General features: G+C 43.5%; 2 protein-coding genes across 10 annotated transcripts in view; one reads left to right on the plus strand and one right to left on the minus strand.

Moving 5' to 3' along the window:
• The window catches only part of cdkn2aipnl (CDKN2A interacting protein N-terminal like), a 519,432-nt gene that overhangs the window by 432,829 nt on the left and 60,682 nt on the right, over window positions 1-25,921 (minus strand). The gene's annotated exons all lie outside the window — the stretch shown is intronic.
• Window positions 1-25,921, plus strand: part of tcf7 (transcription factor 7) — a 61,147-nt gene that overhangs the window by 11,807 nt on the left and 23,419 nt on the right. For all 9 annotated transcript variants that reach the window (XM_072375202.1, XM_072375204.1, XM_072375206.1 and 6 more), the window contains exon 4: window positions 24,296-24,422. In XM_072375202.1, coding sequence (XP_072231303.1) covers window positions 24,296-24,422 — 127 coding nt within the window. The remainder of the gene's footprint in view (window positions 1-24,295; window positions 24,423-25,921) is intronic.

Consider the following 25,921-nt stretch of genomic DNA (forward strand, 5'->3'; position numbering starts at 1 on the left):
TTGATCATATGCTGAATCTTTAGAAACTCTCAGGCTTTTCTGCCAGCCAATCAGTTGACGAGTCAGTTTTGAATTGATCTACAGAAATTAAAGGAGATGCCACCTTAATTGACCTTGGACAGGGAAGCCTGCCTAATCCCTTTTAGTTAATAATCTGGTGACCTGATCAATGACTCACAAACAAATGATTTGACTGATAAAGTGTCATCACTGTGGGTGTTTCAAAGTGAACAAACGTCCTGTAGTTAGTGTGTTGATGTTGGCAGCTGATAATGTCCTGTAATGACTTTCCATCCTTCAGACCTCAGCCTCCACAGCTGGCCTTTATCATCATTTTAATATGCACGTTATTAAAATAGTGTTGGTAAAAATAGTCGAGTAAATGAAACTCAAACCCCATCCTCCTCCACCCCTCTCCACACCGGGCCCGTGGCTGTGCCCAGACCAGCTGGAGCCTCCACAGCCGCATGAGGCAGCCCAGCACACATGGCTGTGATCTAAAACACACACACACTCACACACACTGGAGCACACATCTAATCGTCCCTCATATGAGGATCAGATTTGGTAGAAAGGAAGTAGACAACGCTTTAATTTAAATGTATACACATACGACACATACTTGCTGTTGCTGACACTTTGGTTACAATGCAGATAAATGCACCCATGCAGTAAATAACTCAAATCTCATACACACTTGTAGTATAGATTGTGCTGCGTGTCTTCACATGTTTCTTCCTCCTTATTTACACAGACACACGAATGTAAAGGATCCGCCCCTTTAAACTGTGATGGTGCGCTTTGGCCTCGCTTGTTCAATTTTTAAGCCATCGAATAGCTTATGATTCCTTTTTCTTAAACTGTTCTGTAGTCTGTTCATGCAGAAAGAAACAGCAAATGCAGATCCCTGTAGAGGTTTTGAAGTGGCATATTAGAGAGCACTCACAACCACCGTCATCCAAAATGCCAAACGAGGGATTATTTTCGGAAGCATGTTGTTTGTCGCTCCAGTAGATTTCAAGCCTGCGGTGAAACAAAACCAAAAGCTGCTAATAAAATAAACATGCATGGTTATTTACTTACTTATGGTAACATTGCCCTCTGCTGCTCTGCATAGTTTCCTCAGAGTTGTCATAAAACCTCTTTAAATCTGTAACAGCTGCAGGTCACATCTTCTGCCCTTCCAAACAAATGTACATCTGATTCTGAAGGGGGACGAATAGAACAATGAGTTGTTGTACACCTGCCAGCCTGGAAGCATGGTCCGGCAGACCAAAGTTAGGCCGTACGATCGCTTTGTAACACACGAACAATGTTCAGGGCACTTTAAATAGATCAAACTGTTCTGAGGTCTGATTGTTTTACAATTTACAGCTACAGAGCCAGTCAGCTGATATGTCATGTGACTGCCACGCCCCTCAAACGAGTCCTTTAGTGCATTTTTGTGTTGCATCTGGAGGACTGTAGCAGCAGCATCAACCCAGCACGCCGGGAGAATCACCTGGACTTAAGACATTTACAACATCCGCTACTGGTTCCCACGAAAAACCTCTGAGCAGGATCTTAAGGGCACTCGACGTTTGTAACAAGTTGTCATTTGGTCGAAGTGTGATGTTCTGCATTAGATCTAAATCAGGCCTTCAGGGCATCCTCCGAATAACGTTGCTTTTTCTTCGCCGCCCTCGTCGGGGACATCAGCACTTCTTTGATGTTCCTTGAACTCGGCGTTGTGTGTTTGCATGTTTGAGCAGATGTACAATGAAATCCTGAAGACAAAGCTGTTCCCCACATAAATGGTGGTGAGTCTAGCTCAGTGAGGTATGCATTTGAGTATGTCACAGGAGAACTGGGTTCAGTCCTTGGTTGCACATATATCCTGAAAGTTGGCTTGTGGTTATCCTTCAACATCCCAAATGTTCCAGTGTCTCTGAAATGTTGCCTTCTAGCTAAAAGGGACATTTTGTGGATGTCCGTGGGACTCTGATGGTGCTTAGCACGAAGCATCACCACTGCAAACACAGAGTCCTCCCTTATACACCAAGTCAACAGTTGATTTAGCTTTAAAAAAGCTAAACTTTGTCAGTGTTATTAAGTTCAGCTGTGAGTAATCTGTGATGTCTTCGCATTTGACCATCAGCTGACCATCAACATGTGACCTGAGTGCCCGTTCCAGTCATTCACAGCAAGAAACGTATCAGTTGGCTGTGTAGCGCGCTCCACAAGGAAACAACTTTTAAAGCTGCTGGGGTGCACTTTGTTCTTCTGACGTCCCGTTGTTAGAGATGATGAAGCTGCCCCGTTGTGAACAGAAGAGAAAAAACAGAATGAGCCAAATAAAGACTTACTTCTTTAGCTCTTATGTCACACTCCTGTGTCCATGTGTTAATTTCTTACTTTTACAAGCCAGAAAAGGGAGGAATTCCCTCTTCAACGGGCTTCCTCATAAGGAGCTCATTCATGCGTCAAATTGATTTCCTACCTTTGTTTGGCCCTGTTTTGTCAAGTATGCAGAGATACCCATCCCCATGTTTTGTGGGCATGGCAGGCTTTTCCTTTGGTCTACAGAGAAAAAGCCCGGAGGCCATAAAGCGAGGCAACATCACGCACATACACAGATGAGCACGCGATGGGGGCTTATTTGTGCTGTCAGCATTCACCCTGTGATGGAGAATAAGTCAGCTGTACTTTGAATAACTGTGTTAGGATTTCAGAGTTGGTAGAATAAGAGGTTAAGGAACAGGAATAAGCTCCTCCCCCCCGGGGGTGGGGGTGGGGCATTAAAAAGGAGAAGCTTTAATGTCAACAAAGTTGATGTCTATGACAGCTTTCTGTGTATCAGGAAGTAATGGTGCTCATAAAGCGTTTTTATTCAGTGTTTTGGGTGTGTGGGGGAGTGTGTCAGAAGGTGTTGTGGTAAATCAGCTTGTGTGAACGTTTTTCAGGGCCAAACAAAAACTGGAGCAACTGTGATATGTAGTGCACTGTGGTCCGTGTGTGTGTGTGTGTGTGGGCGTGTGTGGGCGTGCGTGACTGTAGGTGTTGCACGTCGTACAGGACGTGTGTGTGGGAAACACTGTATGCACACCAAGGACAGATGAAAGGGAGGAGGTGGGTGGGCAGGAAGTGAACAACAAAAGAAACATCTGATTTATCAGATGGGTGCAGATTGAGCTGATCGGAAGGAGGAGAAAGACGATGGAGAGGGAAGAGAGAGTGGCTGCAGTGGAGTCTGAGAGAAATTGAAACAGGCAGAGAGAGTGATGGAGAGAGCAAAAGAGAACAATGACGGAAAGAGATAACTGCAGTAGCGGAAGGGAGTTAGCAGTAAACAATGAGAAGCCGGTAACCGCGCTGTGCACCTGGTACAACAAAACCACAGCCCCAGTTGAAACAGACACAGACATCTTAAGAACACCTTTAACCGTTTCACCACCGCACTCAAGGAAAAGAAGCACATATCCAGGGCTAATTTGACTCTCGAAAGTCAGTTTTTACTTTCAACAGTAGGAAGTGGACCTGTTTGAAGTAACCAAAGAGGGCCGCGGGGTTGCCACAGACAAAATGATGGAGGATCTGTGATTTTTATTTCCCCGCCCGCATTGAGAGACAGAAAAGTTCAGTGCAGTAGTTTTTATTCACCACACTGTTAAATATTAAGCTTTTTGGAAACATCAGCGGCAACTGCGAGAATTTTATCTTCACTGATACACGAGAATCACAATCTTGCTGATGGTTGTCTTGTTCTTAAACCAGATGTTTCCTTGCCACACAAATAGATTGAGATCACCACATTCCTCTTTCTTTTTTATTTGATTTGATATGAACACCAAAAATGCTAAATCTGACTCAGGATTATTACTCCCTTTGCACCTGGCAAAGAGCTGATTTGAGCCAAAAACATTATCGGCGAACATCTCCTGCACTGTGGTCACACTCAGTGGTTTTCTATGGTCATATAATGCACTCTCAATTATTCAACATTGTTGCACTCGAGGGTGACAGATTAATTTCAGGAGAGATGGCGGTCAAAAAGTAGAAATGTAAGACTTAACATGAAGGTTATTATATTGCTACCTGCAGCTGCTAACGACTGGCACTGAAACTGTACAACTGAGCTAAGCCAGCTATGAAGTCTGTCTCACATAACGCAGGAAGTTTAAATGCATTAAAATGGCACGTGAAATGCTCTTAAAAGTGGTGTCCCATGATTTGAAAATGGTTCTTCTTGAGCTAATGATGCTGACATTTAAACCCGGACCAGCAGCTCTGCTAGTCCTCTTGCATTTAGAAGAGATAAAAGATGAAGAGTTTGTTGCTGTCGTTGGTGCTGCAACAGAGCACCCGCTCCACTCAAAGGGGGAAAAAAAGTCCAATTTAGATGCAAACCATAATGACTTTCAGTTTCAGTTAAAGAGAATATCAGCAGCACTCATACAGATCAATTCATAGTTTTTTTCTTTACAGAGAAACAAGTTTTCCTTTGCTTGAATTTGACGAGCATATTGAAGAAAGCTGTTTATTTGGCAGGAATTCAAGCTCAGTTTTATAATAAAACTCATCTAAATCATTTAGATATTTAGATCTGATTGAAATGAAGAACTACGTATTTTCAACAATCTCAGTTTACAGGTTCTGTTTGGTCAGATGAACCCTGAGCTGACTGCTGAATCCTCGTTTGATCAGGCAGATGTCATATTGCGACATGTTTTTTATTTTTTTGCATTTCAGGCTCAGTTCTGACAGACAGACATGCAGTCAGTCAGACAAACAGTCTCCATCAATGATGTTTTTATGGTCCCCATGCCGAATCATCCTCCAGACAGGAGCAGATTTACAGCAGGCAAAGGCACAGTCAGCCCATTGTCAGGACCCCAGAGGACTTGTTGGCTCCTCCACTGAGCTGCAGGGCTAGGCGACCCTCATTCCGTCACGCTTCTTTGTCTTGCATTTGTTCTTTTGCTCTTAGTCTTACTTCTGCAGTGCATCTCCCGCTCTAATTTCTTTTCTCTTTTGCTTTTCAAATGGTCCCCGGGGCCTAATTCAGCCAATTAAAGGCAGTCAGAACTCTGACACTGTCTCCAACAGGCGGCGCAGCTTGAGTGCCATCCAGGCTCCAGTTGCTCCCCTGCAGAGTCGCAGTAGTCCCAGGCCAGCTGAGGACACACTGGCTTCAATTAGGCATCCATTAGCAAAATATCAAGTCAGCGGTATGTTGTTGTGATTGAGCGAGGAAGAAGACTGTTGATCTTATTGTCTCCATCTCTTTTTCTTTCATGACGTCTCTGAAGGCATTTGGGAACATTTCAATCATTTTAAACTCATCATGACAAAATTGTATGGATGTACTTGCTTAACTGTCCAAAATTGTGGAAGGAGTTATACTAAAAAAAGCCTGATCGAGCCTGGCTGCTGGAGACGTGTTTTACATGTTTCAGCATGTTTCCGCTCAGAGGTTTCGGAACAAAGTTTATGGATTTGTTGACAGAACTTTTGGATTTGCAACATTTTTTTTAAAGATTCTACATGCAGTGGAATTATTCTGTTTGGCTTGATCATAAAGAAGTAAAAGTAACAGGAATTGTGGAGTGTACAGGTGGGTGGATTACTGTCGGGTAAAATAGACACAGTTAAATAACAGTGATGAGATCACAGACGAGCATGAACACATACCAGCGTTGACACGCTTGCAGATTTAAATGCTCATTTTTAGCTAACAAACATAGGAAGTATTGTATGTTCTTTTACTAGTGACGAAGTCTTCCTAAAAGTGGCCCATCTTCCTAAAAACAAGCACTTATTCTGTTGTCGTTATATCGATTTAAAAAAGGAAGCTAGTTCAGCTGTGTGACTTCTACAGTAAACCTAACATTTCATGTGTTTTACCGTGTTTTCTGTATTTTCTCAAACAGATGCGTGTTTTTTCTGGACAACACCTCCTCTGTGCAGAGCATATGAGCAGAATTTGACAGCTGCAGACCTTGTTTTCTCTAATGGCTGCCGTACTAATGCTCCCAGCCTCAGCAGAGGAGTAAGACTTCCATTTTACATTTGCTATAAAACCGTACTCGGGGCTAAACTTCACTGCGTTCAGGCTAAACAACTCTCTGATATGCAGGTCTCTCTTGCTCTGTGTGTGTGTGTGTGTGCATGGAAGTGCATTTTGACTTTGTATATGTGTTTGTGTGTGTTTTTGTGTCAGTGTGAGAGCGCTTGTGTTTGTTGTGTACAGTTCAGCAAGGTTGTGGTTTACCATGGAAAATAAAGGCCTCGAGTGTCATTGTCACCTGAACAGCACACACACACACACACACACACACACAGAGGGCTCCTCCCTAACTGTGTGCGTCTGTTGTGTGTTGGTGGAAAATTTTAAAGGTTTGCTTGCTCAACTGCATCTCCTTTTTCCCTCGTACCACTTTAGAAGGAGGAGAAGTTACAGACCTACAATGGAAAATTGTTTATAACTGAAGAAGATAAGTAGAAACGGTACGTTGTTGAAAGCGATGTCGTTGCACTACTGTTATGAAAGAAATGACTACTCCACCCTGAAGCTGCTTTTTGAGGGAAAACCTGATAAAGATGCAAAAGTATTCACATGCAGCTCTCTCCTCAAGCCTTAATGGAGGATACAACTTTTTAAAAAGCCATCAAGTCAACAGTTATCATGGAAAAATGTCATATTTAAGCTCACATCCAGGTGCTCAACAGCAAGCCTCTGCAATCGAAAATGTTGCATGAAAATATCTTTAAACACGCTGGCTGGTGCCGGATGAGCCACTCAGTCATAAGCCAGTTTTGGAAATATGCAATTGGTTGAAGGCTTTGCAGCAGCACGAACGGGATCGGAGCGACCAAGCTATTCCGACCTCTGGTTTATGTAACTGAGAACGGCATGCAGAAAGAGAAAGGTCCTAAGAGCAAAGAAGTGCTGAGATGCAGACAGTTAGTATCAGTTGGAACTTTTTACCCTTGTGGGGAAATTTAAAGAATAAAAAGAAAGGGTCGGATGATTAATCAATGGAATTGTTTCGCTGTTAACTTGGATTCAGGTTAAAAAAAAAAAATCTTCCCTTTTGGACTGAAACAGCGACACAAAAGAAATGTTATGAAGCGGTGCGTGTCTTCTCTTCTGATAAGGCCAACGGAGCCATTTCCCTTCACCAGTATTTTCCCGAGTCCATAAATCATGTTTGTGTAGTGTTGTACGTGCTGTGCGCTGCATGTTCAGACCATCAGCTCACATCGCAGAGCAGTTCGAGCCCGGAGGCGAAGCGGGCCTGCTGTCGGTTAGCCACTTGGCTCTGGTGGACCGGTGCTGAGAGGGGAGAGGCCCGGGAACAATTATGGCTTGGTAGGAGTGACGGAGCTGAGCCAGGCAGCTGCTGGTTGTTCTCTGAATATACAGGGTTCGTGTGTGTTCAGGGGGCGTCGAGAGGGAGCGATGCTCTCATACACGACCGCATATTTACATTACAAATCCTGGCAAAACAATTCAGCGGACCACAGACGCAAACATCAGGCGCTTTTATCGACAGGATGGATAAGAATGAGGGAGAGATGGGCAAAAGAATGCAGGGACGAGGGCACAAATAGAAAGAGTCTAAATTTGTGGATGGATGGATGAGTGACAGGAATAAAGCAGTTGACTCTTAAAGGACCCCACCACTCCGTGGTATCAATTTATTTTTGGATATGACAAAAATCAGTTTGCAGCTTTAAAGCTGAATAGTGTAGGCTGCATTCATTTTAGAACTGATTTTAAGATGTTGTTTAGTGTATGAAGCTGTTAGAGTCCACAGCCCAAGGAGACTCCTTGAACTTGTTGTTACATTTAAAAGAATCTCAAAAAGTGTTGAATATGAATTCTCAATTAAGCCATCAATGCATTTTCATTATTTCCGCTCTGTAATTAGGTTTAAGGGTTGATTTGTGTGAAGTGTATGCAGAGCAACACTTGAGACTTTACCCTGTGCCCACCCCACCACCACCACCACCTTACAGAGAGCTGCAGGAGCATCTGACACAAAAAAGCCTTCACAGCTGCAGTTCCTACATGGTGCCCGGAGGGAAAATTATCCGAGGATTTGCACTTCAGGATTTATAGTATTAGCTGTTACGTGAGAGGAGACAGTAACCGTGTAGGGGTGAGCTGATGACCAAATCTAATTTGAAGGCAGAGATCATCTAGTACAGCCAGCCACTTTATTTTGGGGTGATAATTGTACAGTGTGGGCAAGCCAGCATGTTATTTATACTGATGATCGATAGGAGAATATCTACTGCAGCCATGTTGGCCAACCGGGTAGTTTGGCAGACATTCTATAAAACACAGGCTTCTTGGGACCCTCACACACATGGACAAAAACATACAAAGAAACACACACACATTCAGTATTCCAGTGAAAATGTGGGTGCACACACATACACACGAACAAGCGCATGTGGTGCACACACACAGAGCTGGTGACAGGCGGCCTCTGTGATGCTGCTGCACAGCGAGGCCTCCTGGGCCTCTGCATGCAGCTCTGCGGTGAAACGCACCAGTGCTGGCTCTCGCAGGGTTTTGGACAAGCTCCACATGTGGTCAGCTGGATGGTAGCGCCCTCGCTTCATGCGCCTCACATGACTCCCTGTGGAGCAGTGCTGTGTCGAAATCACGTTAAAAGAATGAGAGAAAACTCCTTTTCTCCTCTCAGTAGTAGAACATCGAATTCAAACAAAGGAGTAGTGACGAAGAGCTGCTGGTCGTGTGTGAGGGGACGTTTGTTCAATCTTTAAAGTAATGACGGCTTTGTGTGGTCACTTTGGAGGTCTTTTGTAACAAGTCGCTGCTGTAAATTTACAAGAAATGGCAAAGTTCTAGATACACAGTGAAATATGATCACAGTCAGTACATGATCTCTCAATGCGCACCCCCCAGGTTAAAGTCAGTCTTGCAGAATAAAAACCCGAGTCTGCACGGTCAGGCCTGGTGGGGGTGCATCTCTTCTCCCCAGCACCTCTTTGAGTTCCTCGAGATAAAAGCAGCTTGTTCAACATCAAATCGATGGGCCCATCAATGGTAACATCTCCGGAAGATTAAAGAGAAGCTCACACAGGCGGCGAGGGAAGCTGGGGTGCTAATACGGTACAAGACCTGGCCAATGCAGAGGGGTTTAATTGATGTGCAGAAGGGAGATGGATAAAAAGGTGGGAGGTGACGATGCTGTAATGGGGTGGGGTGTGTCGAGGTTCCTTTTGTAATGTCTTATTTCTTTTTATTCCTCCATTAGGAGGAGACTCATTTGTCTATGTATGTGTTGCGCATGCCATCCTCCTTTTATAGCCGTGCACTCAGACCAGCGCCTACCTGTGTCCTTGTACATTAATAATTCTAACTTTGTAGTTTTTTTGTTTTTTTTTGCTCCAGTTCTTGTTCAGTGGCTTTCATTATGCTGTTCATCTGCTTTTTAAATTCTCTGTTTGAAGCATCAAAAGGCATAAAGAATGCTTCTCCTGAACAACATTATGTGCAGACACAGTGAGGGGGTCAGCGAGGACTTCTCCGGATGTCGTTTAATGCTCAGTACGAACATAACGTGGAGGAGAGTCGGGATTAGTTGGTTGCTTCATTTCATTCTAACTTACGGGAATTTTTGTTAGTAGTCATGTGTAGATGTAAAACTACAATTTTACAATAAATTTAAATGCTAGACCTATTTTCATTTCCGGGTGCTTAAGTAGGACTGCCGTTCTGCTCTGATATGGATCATTTCCTCTCACTTGTTCCCAACTCCTACCAGAACCCATCAGAGCCCCTGGGTCCAAAACAGAAACCCGACGAAACTCAGCTTGCACCCTTTCAGCCACTTTGCACTCGCTCAGATATGTATTTAAAAAACCTTGTAAATGAGAGCAGCATGTTGGGTGGGGGGTATAGTTAGGGAATGTACAAGGCACTGAGAAGTATTCTTTCATATGGAGGAGGAGACCACAGGATGGAGCCTGCACTGAGCTGGTCTGTGTGGTTGTGGGCCGGGGTTTGTACGCTCTCTATCTGAAGCCACATCAGAGCCCTGAGCCATGTGTAATGTGATCTGGATGGGCAGAGGAGGGTCCCTCCCCACCACTGGATTCAGAAGAACCGCCGCTGAGGTGCAGCGCCGGGACGGGTGGTCAGTGATGTAAGACGGCTCATGGTGGCAAACAATTATGGCGGCTTTTTTTTCTCCCCAAATCTATTCATATTCCTGATTCTGTCTTCTTAAATCTCTCTTAACCTTTCCTTATTGCTCCATTGTCCCGTGTGTGAAACTAGCTTTTTGTTCCGCTGTGGACAACCGCGCATGTGTTTTCTTTTTTCTTTCTTTCTTTTTTAGCTGAGCAAGTAAAAGACGACACGATCTACAAGAGCAAAAAAGCTATTGCTTTTTATTTCCATTTCTTCATTTGATTTGAGAATTCTTCAGCTGTCTTGCATGTTCTGCTCTTCTGGGGCCTATCTGAAGGTGATGCTAATAGTTCTGGGCTGGTAAAACATTGCTCCTGTTGAGGCATGAAAGGGATGGAATTCTGTGTCCTTTGCCCATCGTGGCCATAATAAAAGTGCGATGTTAACATATCAGTCCACAGGACTTCAGCTTTAAAGCTGCAAACTGATTTTTGCCACAGGAAATGCCTGGGCTTGTGTAAATGTTCATTTTCAAACTTCTGATGCAGAATGCTGGGGTGAGGACACAGGAAGTTGACACTTTCTTTTGTCGACACCTCCACGATGGTCGCACTTGAGCAGTTGCACAAGTCCAAAGGGGGCTTTGATTAGTCTTTCCTCACTGGGACTCTCCAACCAGCTCTCTTGGAAAGTTTATTTGCTTTATTTAAGGTCAACTTAATCTCCACTTCTCCTGCTGACTGTTGTTTCATTTACAAACTGAGTGAAGGCTTTGCTTTTCCTGTTTTGTGGGCATCAGTTACTTACATTTTCAGAATGCCTGCCACCTGCTCTGAAGACATGCTGACTGTTTTGAGCATGTCTGAAGATTCAAGAGTATTTTTAAAGCGTTAGTGACAACTTTGAGCGAGCCATAAGCCCTAAAAAGCTACTTAAGATGCGGGAGCTCACAAAACTCGGCGCCCATCTTGGTTAGAATGTGGACAATGATGTTTTTATCTGTAACGATACATCATTTGAGAGTTAAAGACACTTAACTAGTCACAGTGAGTGGAATTGATCTGTTCCATGTCCCCATGTTTCCACAGTTTACAGAAGGCCTCTGCAGGACTGGAGCTCAGCGTCGACAGTGCTCAGCATGCTGTCATGGATTCAGTTTCTTCTCCGTCGTTTCTGCCTTTTCTTCCTCTTGTCTCCCATGCAGTCGCCCTGCTTCTTTCTTTCGCCTTTTATCCCCTCCATTCTTATTCATCCTCCACTCCGCGTCCCTCTGCACTCTCATCTCTCCCTCTTGTTCCTTTAGCGTTCCCTCTGCTTACTCAGAGTCTTGAACAAACAAACAAGCAGCGGGTGACTTGCGTCTCCCATCTATAATTCAAGCCAGTCAAACTACAGCGAGGAATGTTTGCCAAACACATGAAGTGCATCTCTCACAGAGAGAGAGAAAAGTATGTTTTATCATCATGGCTTGGACTCGGTACACAGAGAGCTTTCCAGCACTGGACTGAGAGATTACAATTATGTTTGTGGCATTTCTGCTTTGTTTTGATGGAAAACACAATGACGAAAGACGTATTATCAGCAGATGAAACTGTACCCTTTAACTGAAAAAGAACAAGACATTCTCCTGCTCTTAAATAAAAGCTGTTTAGTCCCTGAAAGAACAACCTGAAGAATATAAACTGAATATGTAAGACTATACTTTGAATTTTTTTAAAAAAGAGGATATTGATGGATTTATTTATTTATTTCCAGCCTCTTGTGACTGAACTTAAGGACGCTGATGCAGCTGTGTTACAGTTATCCATCACAGAGAAAGCAGCGTATCCCCCTGAGACCCAGCCAAACCACTTGTGGTAACAACAACTTAGAACGATAAGCGAGAGTCGAGAGGAAAACCAGAGCTGTTTTTCCAGGTGTTTGGATGCAACTCCTGGGTAGAGTTTTTGAAATCCAACAGAGAACTGTTCGCTTTGACGTTCAGTTTTTTTATTCCTTTCAAGCCACGACTCCACAGAGGCCCACTGACTCACAGCCCCGGTCCTCTGGTCGCACATTTGAATGCAAGGCTGAAAATACGCCTCAATGTGCGCAGGCTTTTTCTCGACTGGTAAACTGATTCATTTTAAAGGGTTAAAAGTGGAAAGTAATTGTTTTTATTGTCTCTCTGGTGAATGGACCTCCATCCATGTGTTTTTTTCTTGTTGTTTCTGTCTGTACATACCGAAGACGGGGAGCAGCAGATCTAGAGATTAAATGCCGGGACTTTTTGCTGCCCGCAGTGGAAGCAGTGTTACGGTTGCCGTGGTTACGGCATGCCTCCTCTCTTTCCTCGCTGCTGTGTGTAGAGGGGACCGGCCCAGCAGGTGGGCCTGAGAGGGGCACAGAGGTACAGTAGAAAGAGGGAGCGGGGAGGTGGAGCTCGCTGCACATCCAGAGGAATCCCTGCAGCCGCTGGGGTTAAAGGAATTAATCAGACAGAATAAATTACAACATGAAAGGAGAGCAGGAGAGACAGAGCGATATCCAACCCTCCCTCTGGACTCATCTATCACTCTATCCATTTCTTCTTCTTGTCTCTCTTTTGTTCCTCAGTCTAGAAAGGAAACTTAGAAAATTATTCAGCACCTTTCTGTCACATAACTCCTTACAGTCATTAGATGACCCACAGACCAGCTCAGTCATTCTTCTCCTCCTTCTTTCTCCTACTAGTGATCCCATCCTCTGGTCTATTGAAATTCAAATGGGCTTTATTCGCAGAAAAACTACAGATTCTCAAAGTGAAACCAACTCACGGTACTGAGTAGTTTCAGCAAGGCAGTAAGAACATGTGCAAACAGAGCTCTGCTATCACAGTATGAATGTGCCTGAAGATGAAGCTTTTTGTTTTAATTTATCAGCAAGTGTTTAGATGGATTTATTGTTGAAGTCATCATTCAAAAGGCTGTTTTCGGGTCGCCGACATATGGGCAATTATCGGAAACGGCCACTTTTCTCTTGGATCGGCTCTGACCATTGATCTGACCACCACAGTCTTTTTTCCTGATTTGATTAGTAAATGCACCTGGCTCAAAGCTCTGAAGAATCCGATTTTTTTTACCAGTCTGTAAAGGCACCACTCACACATGGACGCTACAGACACTTGTGTTTTGTATTTGAAATGAGAGGAAAAAGTTTAAGGATCTGTAAACAGATGCCTAAAAGTGGATTTATTGGGTATATTTTTTTGAAGAAAAGCCTCTGGTCGGGAAATTGGAGCCCTTGGAAAAGAACTTGTAGTTTGGTGCAGTTTTGGAGAAGAAGTACGGTAGTCATGTTAGCAGAACAACAAGGACTGTATTGTAATTCTTAAAAAGACATTTGAAATCGCTCGGAATCAGAATTGGCAGATCAGACGAGGAAATTTCAGTTGGTGCATCGCCAATAAAAGTGCGGTTGATCAGGATGTCAACCCCCATGGAACTCCATGTTAAAATGTTCAATCTTTGCAGCCGTGGTAGTCTTAATTTCCTTGTTTCTAACGAGCGAACAGGGTCTGAGTTATTTTCTAACTCTACCGTTCACATTGTTTTAAGGTACAGTTCAGGGCTGGCGCCGCTTCCCCAGCATTGTGTGTCTTGGGGTCACGTCACACCACTTCTGTTTTGTGTCTGAATGAAGGCGTGATGTAAAAGCTGCCTATTCGTCAGTTTTACAGACGGATGAAGCTCTGCATCACATCTGAGAAGCGCTTCTTTGCCATGTCACTGACACAAATGAAGCTGGATAAAGAACGAACGTCCTTGCAGTCAAATAATGCTGCAGCCAATAAAAGCAGCCTCCCTGGGTGTAAGAGCTGACTTCAGACTGGACAGGGTACTTCTCATAGTTTCTCAACAAAGATTCAGATGCAGAAGAAAGTGCAGACAACAACAGCTTCAAAGTATCCTTGGAAAGAGCTTGGAAATGTAGATACATAGTGGCCCACATATACGTTTTTCATTTAATGTTTCATTTTCTTCAGAAGAGTGATGGAAATTGCACAAATTGAATTTGTGCATTAAAAAAACCCATCAAACTTATCTGAAAGCGCATATCCTTTCATATCTATTCAAGCACCATACGGCATATGTGTGCATACAAATGAAAGAATCTACAGAGAATATTTCTGTTTGGGGGTCTTAAGGCCATTCAGCGCACTCTGCCCGCCAGTCACTTCTTTTCCATGGCCTTCAACACTTCCCTAACACAAACGCCCTGGGATGAGATTATTTTGATACAAAACATCAAAGCAGCAGATCAGACAGAAAGCACGGTGCTCATCAAGTCAACGGCTGACCCACGGGGCAGAAAGCATGCGAGCTGATTGAGTTGTCTGCTTCCCCAAAAACTTGTTGGTCTACATGTAGAGTCAGCCATGTACGACCACCTCGTCAACGCCCATCACCACGGAAACACACGCAGCTCATGAGTGGTGGAAAAACATTTCCTTGCCTTTACATGGTAAAGTGAGTTTTAATCAGATGGGCTGTTAAAAATAAATCATAGAAACGCTCCCATCAGCCGACGCGGTTATCAAAGTTTCCTTCTACTTTCTTTGAACTGTTTTTGTGTGGCTGCCAGCAGGCGTGAGGCCGTAGTGGCGAGTCGGCGCTGCGCTCAAGTTGGAAGTAAAACAAGGAAGTTCGTAACCAGCTGTAAATATCTTTCTCTGTTTTTCAGATTTACAAATCAGTTGTTGCTCTTTTTGAAAAGTCCACTAAACTATGTTTAACACGGTTTGGTGAGCCCAAAGGCTTAGATTTTTTGAAAATCTGTGAATATCTGGACAGTTTGGTAATGGATATCGGCGAGGAGAGCAGACCCTCCGGTTTAATTGGAATGAATTCAGATCCAAACTTGGAACTAGAGCTTTTTAATGTGTGGAATTCAGAGATGAGCTCATTATTCTGTAAGAATCACAGGGAGAAGAAAAACTCCGGTCAGAATCATACCAATAAGGATGATAAGAAGAAAGAAAGTCATTAGTCTAATTAAATAAAGTATTTTTCTATTCTAGTCTGTAATGGTTTGAGTTGATCACCTGATCTGAACCCAGTCAAACTGCTTTTCTTTTGCTTGCTATGATTTATTCATGCTTTTTATTTCTTCTGTTTTAATGTCTCTGTAAAGCACTTTGAATCACTGAATTGTGCTATACAAATAAACTTTGTATATACAACTTTGTATATACAAATAACTTTTAGACAAAACTAAAAGCAAAAAGACACAAAAGAAGGAAAACATTGTTTGGTGACGTTCCAGTTTTTAAGCGATTGTTTCCCACAAAAGATTACTGATGGTATTTTATTATTGTATTAGTCTGGGTTTGTTGATCTGCCCAATTACATTTGAGGCCTTGAATAAGAAGGTTGTAAATCTGAATACCCCTTTAATTAAAGCCTAGATTCTGCGCTTTAAGACCATTTTCACTCGTGTCATTTGAATATGTTTAGATAGATCAAAAGTGTCTGGATATTTCTGGACCCAACGTTATCTGGAATTCCACTTCTTCAGTGTAAGCCCCGGTTTAAACTTTAAACTTTAAACTTTTTGATTTTCATTTCAGCGCTTTTGACCTTGTGTCCTCAAATAAACATGAGGGTAAGTTTTCCCCTCAGATGGATGGAGTAGCGTTCTTTTTCTTGACAGCAACAAAAAAATGTATTTATTTATTTATTTTTAAAAAGGGGAAAAATCAAACTGTGTTTTTTTTTGTTTTTTTTGCAGGTCCTCTGAACTTATGCATTCATCTAAAAAGAAATGACAAAAAAAAGTACTTTCACTATGACCACTGCAAAGCTTTTGTTGTGGTATTCTGTGGTGATATTTGTGCAATTAACACATACTGGCACACAGGAAGCGCGTCACCAGAGGGGTTTTTTAATGTGTGGCGGCATTTCCCATTTGGGCACATGGTCTGGTATTTAGGCACAGCTAGTTAGTGAAAGCAGTGCTCAGCAGCCATAGAGGAAAGGTTTCATAATGAGTGAGTGATAGACATTAGCTCAGTCAGCTCGGCAGGGGATGGGAGCACATAACATGCGAACAGGATTGCAGTCACACTGGGGATCTTTGAGAAGAGAAACCAAAGCTCATCAGTGTGTTGTTTCCTTCCCTCAAACAGTACAGTAGGTAGGAAATTCACCAAAAGGTCACTTTATTATTATTTTTTTTCAAAGGTCTTGATGATTGGATAAAATCGTCATCCCTGACCACAGCCTCCAGATAAATCAGGTTGGATAAACACAGTCATTGAAGGTTGACATTTAGCACTGGAAACAATCCCAGCCGGCTCGTCTGAGAATAAATGCAAACACTGACGCCTTTCCCTCCACGGCGAGCCCTTTGTGTCTTTGACAATGCTGTTATCAAACCACCACATTTTTTTTGTTGTTGTTGTTGCTTCTGCTAACAGGCTCCCACAAGACAGACAAATATGGCTGTGGCCTCAAGTAGCTGCACTATCCATTGTTTGAATGCACCAAACCCTGGAGGAAGTGCGCCTCAAAGAGGATTTATGTCCTGTGCGGTCGCCTCGTTTCCTGCTGTCTCCGTGTGTCAATATTTTTGTTGCAAACGATCGCCCAAATGTCACAAACAAGTTGTTTATTGCGGAACGCTCTGGTGGAAATAAACAAGTACACCATTAATTAGCTCTCTTTAGGACCAATCATTAGAGGTCATTTCTGCAGAGTGACGCTGTCACCGCAGTCTAGGAAAGAAAGTTGCCTGCGAGTCTGTCTCCGTCCACTCATTAAGAAAGTGATAACTCATCTGTAAATGCCATCGCAATGGCTGGATCTCATTTTGCACGCTGTCGTATCCACGAGCCAGGAGCCGGCTGCAGCTCTGAGCTCTCCTCACTGCATCGGGCCTGAGCTGCCATGTCAGATTAACTGAATACTCCCTGAGTTCTGGTCAAATCTCCAGCTTCTGTTGCTTCTGCTGCAGCCGCACTCGCTGCAGTGGATTTAGGAGCAAGTTCAGGTGGTACTGCCCCATGAAAACGTGGTACTTTGCAGGAGAGAAAATCCTGAATGTTCAGTCAGAGGATGGAAAAGCGCAGGTCAGCATCGGTACACTTGGTTTGCAGAGGAAACAAATACAGACTATTCCTGCTACTGCTACTAACAACAATACGTTTTATGCTACCATCCTACATATAACTCAGGCGCTTTTTGAAAATTGTTACTATCAGTGGTGGAAGTTCTGTAGTTTCAGGGTCTTTTAGGAAGAAGTTCCAACTACAAAAGCCAAGATTATTAACCTGAGATAACAAAGCTTGTTTTGCTTGTTAGCAGTGACATTTATGTTGTTCTCGGAGGTGGAACGTGGTTAATGTGCTCTTTGCTTATTATTGGACAGAAGTTTACAGCCATTTGCTTTAATTAAACAATCACACAAATAAAACTTCACACGTTTGCTTGATTTGCTGCTCAGGTCCACATTCTCCACGATTATCTTGATTATTCTGCACAGTCCACTTCTCCAGGTCCCCAGCAGAGGCTTGTAGAGATGTCGTCACCGTTATCAGAACACACGCTTCACTGGCATTCATGTGGACTAGTAAGAATGTGACTAAATGAAAACAAAAGAGATAAAAACTGCACTTGATCCAATATTTGTTGTCAACATTATTTCCCTGGAAGCCAGAATCGGCTTGAAGTAGATTTCTGGAAAAACTGACAACGTTAGCAGTTTCAGCCTGTGCAACAATAAATGAAGGAGTTGTGATTTCATCAGAAGAAGAAGAAAAACACTTCCCTATCAATGTGAAATTTTATTTCAACACAAAAAAAAGCAGTAAAGAAATGACAAATAGTTCCACCGCTCAGATGCTTCTTAACGCTCCAAATCTGGGATGAAGCCTCCGAGCTGGCAGGAGGGAAAGCTGGACTCATCACTCTGTGAACGTTTCAGTGTGGTATGCATAGTAATGTGCAGACACACACAAAGCATTTCATTTCTGCTGGTTACAAGTCGTGGTCACTGATTCATCATGGCCGTGGCCCAGATGTTCCAGTGGTGTGTGGCAGCAGTGGACGACGGTGCACTGGTGTGTGTACTGGGCGTGTCCTCGCACACATGCATTCATGCATGTATATGAGCAGTGTGTGTGTGAGTGTGTGTGTGTGCAATTGGGGCAGTGGGCAGGCTTGTTGGGGGTGTGTTTGGGCCTTTTTTTAAACATAGCTGCGTTGTTATGGTTGCCTGGGCTTTCATGTTGCCCAAACCTCCAACTAAGAGGCTCTCATTTTCGGCTCCTAACTCTGGAGAAGGCAATGACTTCCAGATTGGGGGACCGACTCACCACTCAAGACAGACTGGTGGGGTGGGACGGGCTGTGGGGGGTCACGATAGGCAGGGGAGGTCACCCCGATGGCACTCAGTGTCACCAGTTCTGGATGTAATGAAACACCTTATGAGTGTGTTCAGTTGCATTTCTTACAAGACTTATTGACTAATGCGAATCAGTTGAATACCAAACTTTAAGTCTTGGGAGTCTGTGTATTAGATGGAAGGAGTAGAAAAATCATGCAAAGATTTGACTGAAACAACATTCCATGTGTGAAGATGGAACTCCATTAAATCAAAAGTTAAAATGATACATTTTGTATGTACATTTCCATAAAATAATACCATTTCTCCTCAGCAAAGATAGAAACTTTTTCTTGACAAAATCAATCATTCATAACATTTTCTTAGTCATACAGGGCACTTTCAGAATGATTCCCCTCAATGTGCAGCAGTTCCAGTATTTCATACAGCTGTGTGTTTTCACTTTACGTTCCTGTCGGTTCGTGTCGAATCAGCGTGATCTAGGACAGGACTTTCCATGGATCAAATGAACACAAACCGTCAGACCTCTAATGAGCAGTTGTCACCTCACATTCTCCTCCTGCTCGGCTGTTGATTTTTTCCCTTTCTTTATCCTCTTCTTATCTCTGGTTCTTTCTTTTGCACTTTCTCTCAGCACGCAGGTGTGGGGAATTTTACCGCACGTTAGACTCGGGGGTTGATTTTTTTCTTTTTTTTTCTTGGTTTGTTTTCCACTCGTCTTCATCCTTAAAACACAAAACCATCTCTACATTCTCTGTGTGTTTGAACGCACACAAATCTGACCCTGACCTCTCAGAGGACACAAGCAAACAAGGAAAAATCAAAGATAAAGCAGGTTTTCTGTCTACTTAAAACAGTCTCCACGGCTCCTTGCTTATTCTAAAATCCTTACCTCCTTTTCAAGATGCTCTGTAACGATGGCATCATGCATCAGCACAACTGGCTTTGTCATCCAGATGGTGAATGTCATATTATAATAACATGTTATCATCAGAAACACAGAGATACGTCTCGGCAGTTAAAACTTTGTGGGTGGTCTGGGAAGCAGAAATGACACCAGTAGCTTAGATGTGAAGACTGACGACATGATTGCTTGATTCACACATCTGGCTTGATTCATCGACTTGGACTCGATATTTGAATGATTGTTTTGTTCTGTCTTTGACTTAAGCCTTATTTAGTGCAGGCTCAATTCATTTGATGAGAAAACATGCCACGAGATGTGTTTGGGAGACAAGTTTCTTGCTTTATCGCTGCCACTGACAGCCAGGGTGAATTGACCACTAATGAGTGTTCAGTTTTTTTATTTGTCCTTTATCTCCGCTATGCCGGGGTGAGGATGATTGCAAAAAGAAACGGGGGAATGAGTGTTTTTAATGTGCCATCTCCGTGAAATGCGAGATTAAAGATGTTAGACTCAAAAGCACTCTGAGGCAGAGAGAGGGCGCTTTAATTTCCTCTTCAAATATAAAAAGAGACGGATGCACTGAGAGCGTCACCTGAAAACTAAAGAATACATTACAGTGTTTTATCGGCGTAAGGTCTTCTGAGCGAAGGTGAATGTGTGGGGGCGTGTGTGTGTGTGTGTGTGTGTGCTCGTAGCCACGCGCGCGGTTTCTTTGCGCACATGTGTGCCAGGGTCAAGGTGGAGGGCTGTCATTACAAACAAGTGATGTCTGAAATCCCATTAACTCTTGTATTCAGCAGCAGATTTCTGTTCAAATAGAGTGGAGATAAAAGGCAGCAACAATATGCTGAGAAATCAAAGGCCTTTCAAGTGAAATGAGACTACAGAGAGGGCCACAGTTCCGATTTCCTGACGCACTTTAAAAGGTGTTGATCTCTAATTGTAATTTTTAAAGTAATCGCCTCTTTGAAGTAATTACATCTTTGATGTAATCAACAAATAGGAGGCTTATTATTCAGCGTCCGACACCAATATTCTTTTTGTGCGTGGCTGCTTGATGTTGATTGAAATCCGGTGACATCGTCCTGAAGGCCCCACCAGCTCAACCAAAGCATCCCGGCCGTCACTGAGAGCGTTTCAAGAAATGTCCCCAACTTACTCCTGAGTGGCAATGAAGACATAAACGACGGCACACAGTGAATGTAGATATTTGGAACCAGATTGACAGCCCTTGGAGCATCTTTTCTGCTGATTATCACACTGTAATACACTGTAAACTGCACCGATAGTGAGAACAGACAACGCAGAAATCGGTCATTTAGTGTGGAAAGCTCCAGCTGCAGGCACCTGGCCAGAGAGGACGAAATTGACTTTTCAGGGAAGGATCCTCCGTCTGAGCATCTGAAGAAACATTTCTGTCCTGTCCAAACAGCCTACTGACAGATCACTTATTGGCTTGAGTCATAAGCAGTATGTCCCACAAGCGCATGGGCCCCCATGCATGTTATTTGCCTGTTAAAGAAAGAAGTCAAGTTTCAGTTGCCCACTGTTACAAAAACCCTGTATTTTCTATTGATTTGTACCATGACTTTATACCCTGGTGATTTACGCCAGCCTGCAAGGGAGGGTAATTCATCTGCTGAAAATTAAAGGGTGAGTGAGTGATTCCCTCATCTGTGTGTGTGTGTGTGTGTGTTTGGCTGTGCGTGTGTGTGCCTGTACCTGAACATATGTGTAAACATTCTATTTCTTTTTTAATACTTAAAACTTCAGGTTCAGGATTCTTAGATGGTGTAAGTGTTTTGCGTGTGTGTCCCACATGTGCATGCATGCACTTGTCCGTTTCAACAAAGGTAATTATGTGTAAGTTATGTGTGTATATGTGTGGTGGAGGGGTTGAAGGAGGGGGATTTTCTTCTTCTTCTTCTCCTTCTTCTTAAACACAGAGGGGTTGATAATTATGGGTTAAATGAGTGCTCTCAGTCAGCCTCCCTGAGTGTGTGTAAAAAAAGGAAGGCACAGCGAAAGCCACTTCAAGGCCGACTAATTACCCCGAGGAAGAGAGGAAACATAAATGGACGATTTTGCGGCTATAATGTTACAGCAAAACGGCTACATCAACCTCAGCACGTGAAACGGAGCCACAGCTACTTCTGAGGGCAGCGAGCAGTCCCGCTCAGATGTGTGCTCACATTTGCATGTGTGCGTGCGCACGTCTGTGCATGTACTGCGTGTGATTTGTGTGAAAATCGCTCACACTCGTTTCTGTCCTGTGTGTCTCTGAATGCTGATGTTTTCGCAGCATCTCTTTCCCAGTCAGCATGCAGGCCGTCGTAATGAGAACGTTCATTTGAATATTTGTCGACTGCTCTGATTGTGTTTAATGTCGCGTAACCTTTACACAGGATCATTCTGCTGCTGTTCACTGCAGTTTTGGGATTTTCCCTGCAAAATGTCAAAGCCTCTGCTGAAAATATAAAACAGCAAATCCTTCTCCCTGGATAGCGCTGTGTGATTGTTACACGAGTGATTGGGAAACCTTTGCAAATATCGGCGCTATCTGTGTCAGGTCATGGTGAACCTGACAGGAGGAAAAGTGCCATTTCAGTGTCACAGTCACAAAGACTTGATAGAGTGGGACCCCAGTGAGGAAATCAACACAAAGCAAAACAACTACTTTAGAAAACGTATTTAATTACTATAGAATAGAAGAAAAAAATTCATCCTGAAACAACAGGGAAAACATTTCTTGTTTGAAGCCATTTTGTGTGTTTTGTGTAGTTTTTTTCAGGTGAATATTGTTTTCTGAGCACCCACTTGTGCATTCAAGGAGGGCAAATTGAAAAGGGACAGACTGGCCTCTAAAACGTCAGAGTTCAGCATCATTGTAATCCTTTCCGTGTCACGTCTGTGCAGCCTAATCACACCAAATCCCGTCCCTTATTCTCATGAAATCCAGCTTCTTGGCTCCTGTGAGAGCACACAAACATAAAAACCTTGAGTTATTTTCCTAGCAGATCTGAAGGCAAATTAAAGTCCATTTTATTGGATGTATGAACGGGTATTTTTTGTTCAAATATCCAAAGACCACATATCCTTATTTCTTACTTATTTGAGTTTTGTGAGGCGATGGCTCTCGGGTTGCCTGTCATTAACCTCGTGACATCAGTTTGTTGATGTAACACCCCGACAGATGAACAGAGCCGTATCTGTTTTAATGACTAAAGTAATGATGTGCCTCGCAGGGAATCACCTTTAACCCTACTTAATGTACAGTAAAGTGTTACCATGACAACATGCATGGGCCGACACCGTGATTTTGCACCGTTTGTTTTCACCCTGGAAGATGACGAGCCGGACATTCCCTCAGAATCTCTCTATCGTCTTTGAACTGTGAGACTCTTGTTTCATCTGTGAGCACTTCTTCAGATTGTTATGAGCAGACCAGCTTCTCGAATCCTCGCCACCTCCTCCGCCCTTCTCCTGCACATCACCTCCTCCCTCCTCGACAGCGCGTTTTGTTGTCCTGTGGCTCGACGTAAGTTTAGCAGTTTGATCTGGGCTCCACTGCTCGTCGTGTAGCGCACACCTCTGCGTTTGTGTGTTTGGTCAGACTTTAAGATGCTGATGGATACGAATAGAGCTGTTGAAAGTGCGTGAATGTTAATGCATTACTGTGGAGTGTGGCGTGTGGAAGCTCTGCCTTTAAGTGATAAGGTATTCACTTTGTAACTCAGCAGGGGGCCCAGCAGGCTGCACCAGTCTGCCACTCTGTTGTGCTGATGTTACTCACATCATACACACAGACAATAGTAGAAATGGACCCCCCCCCCCCACACACACACACACAAACACACACACCCATTTGAGCATAACATTTTACAAAATAAGAAGTTTTAGAAAAAGAAGAAAATTCAGCCTTTAGCCTTTTAGCTCGCAGAAACTAAACACAGCTTGCTGACACGCTCACACACAAATCCAGTCCCTAACAAACACACATTCACATTCTCACACAAGGATGCCACACAAGCAACGACGTGCCCAGTCCACACATGCACACACACACGCACGAGGCCAAGCTTAAACTCTCTCCATGCCGCCTGGTTAGCTGCCTCCAACTTAGCAAACCACTGCGACGTATCGTATGTCAGCCAGCATGCTGTGAGCATTAGCAGAAACTGGATTTCACCAAAGTTTTTGAGAGCCATTTGTAAACAGGAACATGAAAGCAAACAAGCTCGCACGCAGCCTCACTTGATCATCAAAGGCTTATCGATCAAATGGTCCTCCTCCGTCTTCTCCTCCTCCTCCTCACTGCTCCACTGAAAACCAATAGGAGAAAAGTACAGCCCATCTGCTTTGTTCCAAAACATGTTCAGAATGTCCAGCTTTATTCCTCTCCTTTAGTTTTGTGTGTGTGTAAGAGTTGAAATGCAAATGTTCCCACATGTGTAGGTAAATTCGGAACAAATTCTAAGACTCTTAGATTTACATTTTTGCTCGTGGATTTTCCATCTGTGACTCAGCGAAGAGAAGAAAACAAAGACAGAGCTGAGATTTTCCTGAATCTCTTCATGTCCGTGTCTTCTGAGATCAAGTACAATCTCGTCAGCGCAAATGAGCGAAAAGAAGATCACGTTCAGCAATGGAGCTGTTGAAATGTAGTTGCAAAGCCTCATTAGTGATTACAACAATCATTACGACACAAAGTCTGACACCTAGTTTTAACTCTGCTGTGTGTCACTTACAGCATGGAGATGGGTGAAAAATAAAGGTGAAAAATAAAGCTGTGCCCCGCAACTGGGGACTCGATGCTGCCTTCCTGAATCTGACTGATTCTACCTGAAATACATTTTGGTGCTTTTGTGTCTCTACAGTCCAACAAAGTCTCGGTGGTACAGCAGTCGCACGGGATGCATCCGCTGACCTCCCTGCTGCCCTACAGCAACGATCACTTCAGCCCGAGTCCTCCACACCTGCCGACAGACATGAGCCAGAAGACAGGTGAGAACACACTCAGCGTGCACTTAAGCACGCACACACACACACATGCAGGCGTCACGATCTGAGACACATTTCAGAAGTGTTTCTCTGGCACTCACAAACAAACACAGACAGCTGCTGAGTTGTTGCTGATGTTCTCGTCGACACACACATTCTGTCTGTGCAGCTTATCCATCACACACACATACGCCCAACTGTTGTGTCCCTTTACCAGATGTGCGCACACACACATAAGGAATGTAATATAACAAATGCAATATATTCATGTGTCCCCCCCTCCCTCACACATGAATTAACACACTGGCACGCACACAGCGTGTGAAGTGGCAGGCACCGGCTCCGTCAGCCTGTGGCGGTCTCACAGCGGCTCTGAAGTGGCCTTCTCTCCTGAAGGGACCGCCAACCACACGCACACACACACACACAAAGATGGAAACAATTAGGATGACAATCGCAAAAACCATCACAGCAGCTCACACAAGGTTCTCCTTAGCAAGCACTGCATACAAACACACACTGTTCTGTGCTTGGAAGTCACAAACAAACACACCCTGACATTTAGACGCTGCAGGAGTCCTGCCTTGCTGGAGGCGGAGCCTGAAGGGTGGCAGACCTGCCTGCCTGTGTCACAGTCCTCCTACTGTCCATCTCACTCCAGAAACTTTGAACTGCTTTTGTAAATGTTGTAATGGCCCTTCTTCGAGTGCAAATCTAAGGATTAACTTTAAATTAGTCGCTCCTTGGTATTCGAAGTTAGTTTGTAATATTTTGCTCAAACTTAGTAATCGTCGCCATCTACTGCGTGAAAAAATATTAACATTGGCATTGTGATGTCAGCCAGACACTACGTATGTATTTTTGGTATTGCAACGTTTGCTTTGCATTTTGAATCAATAAACCCGACAAACTGCGAGTGACAGCGCAACAGTTCTACCATGACAGCTGACAGATTGATGCCACCAGCCATTAACCATCTCCTCCCTGATACGTTTGATGCTTTTTCTTTGTTGTTGTGTTATTTAGAAAGTGGTAAGTATGAATTATGACAATTTCACATCAAACACTGCACACTTTCTGAAGGCATGTCGCCATCTTTCAACCGTAGTCATTGTACAACTTTTGAGCCTTTGTTGGAAACTTTTTCTTGTCTTGACTCATGTACGTTCCAAGTGAGGCTGCTCAGAAATTCTACTAATTTAGCTTATGACGCTGTAATGTCTTGTGGGCAAATTTGTCGACTTAATGAGTTTGTCGTGAGTGGTTTGTTGAAGTCAGAAGGTTTTTGGAAACAACCCCTCGTGGTAACAGGCCCCTTTACGTCCCCATCTTTCACATTTGAGCTACAGGCAGCTCTCACCACACATGACAATTAAACTCAGTTACATCACTGACGTGAACGTAGATCGATTAAAAAGAGACAGAATCAGAAAAAAGGAAGACAAACCGGAGGAGAAGCAAAGGAAGCGCACACATGGTGGTTATTGAGTGATTGAAGTGTG

The sequence above is a fragment of the Leuresthes tenuis genome, unplaced genomic scaffold (genome assembly GCF_036924035.1).
Source record: "Leuresthes tenuis unplaced genomic scaffold, fLeuTen1.0.hap1 SCAF_21, whole genome shotgun sequence".
Classification (NCBI taxonomy): domain Eukaryota; kingdom Metazoa; phylum Chordata; class Actinopteri; order Atheriniformes; family Atherinopsidae; genus Leuresthes; species Leuresthes tenuis.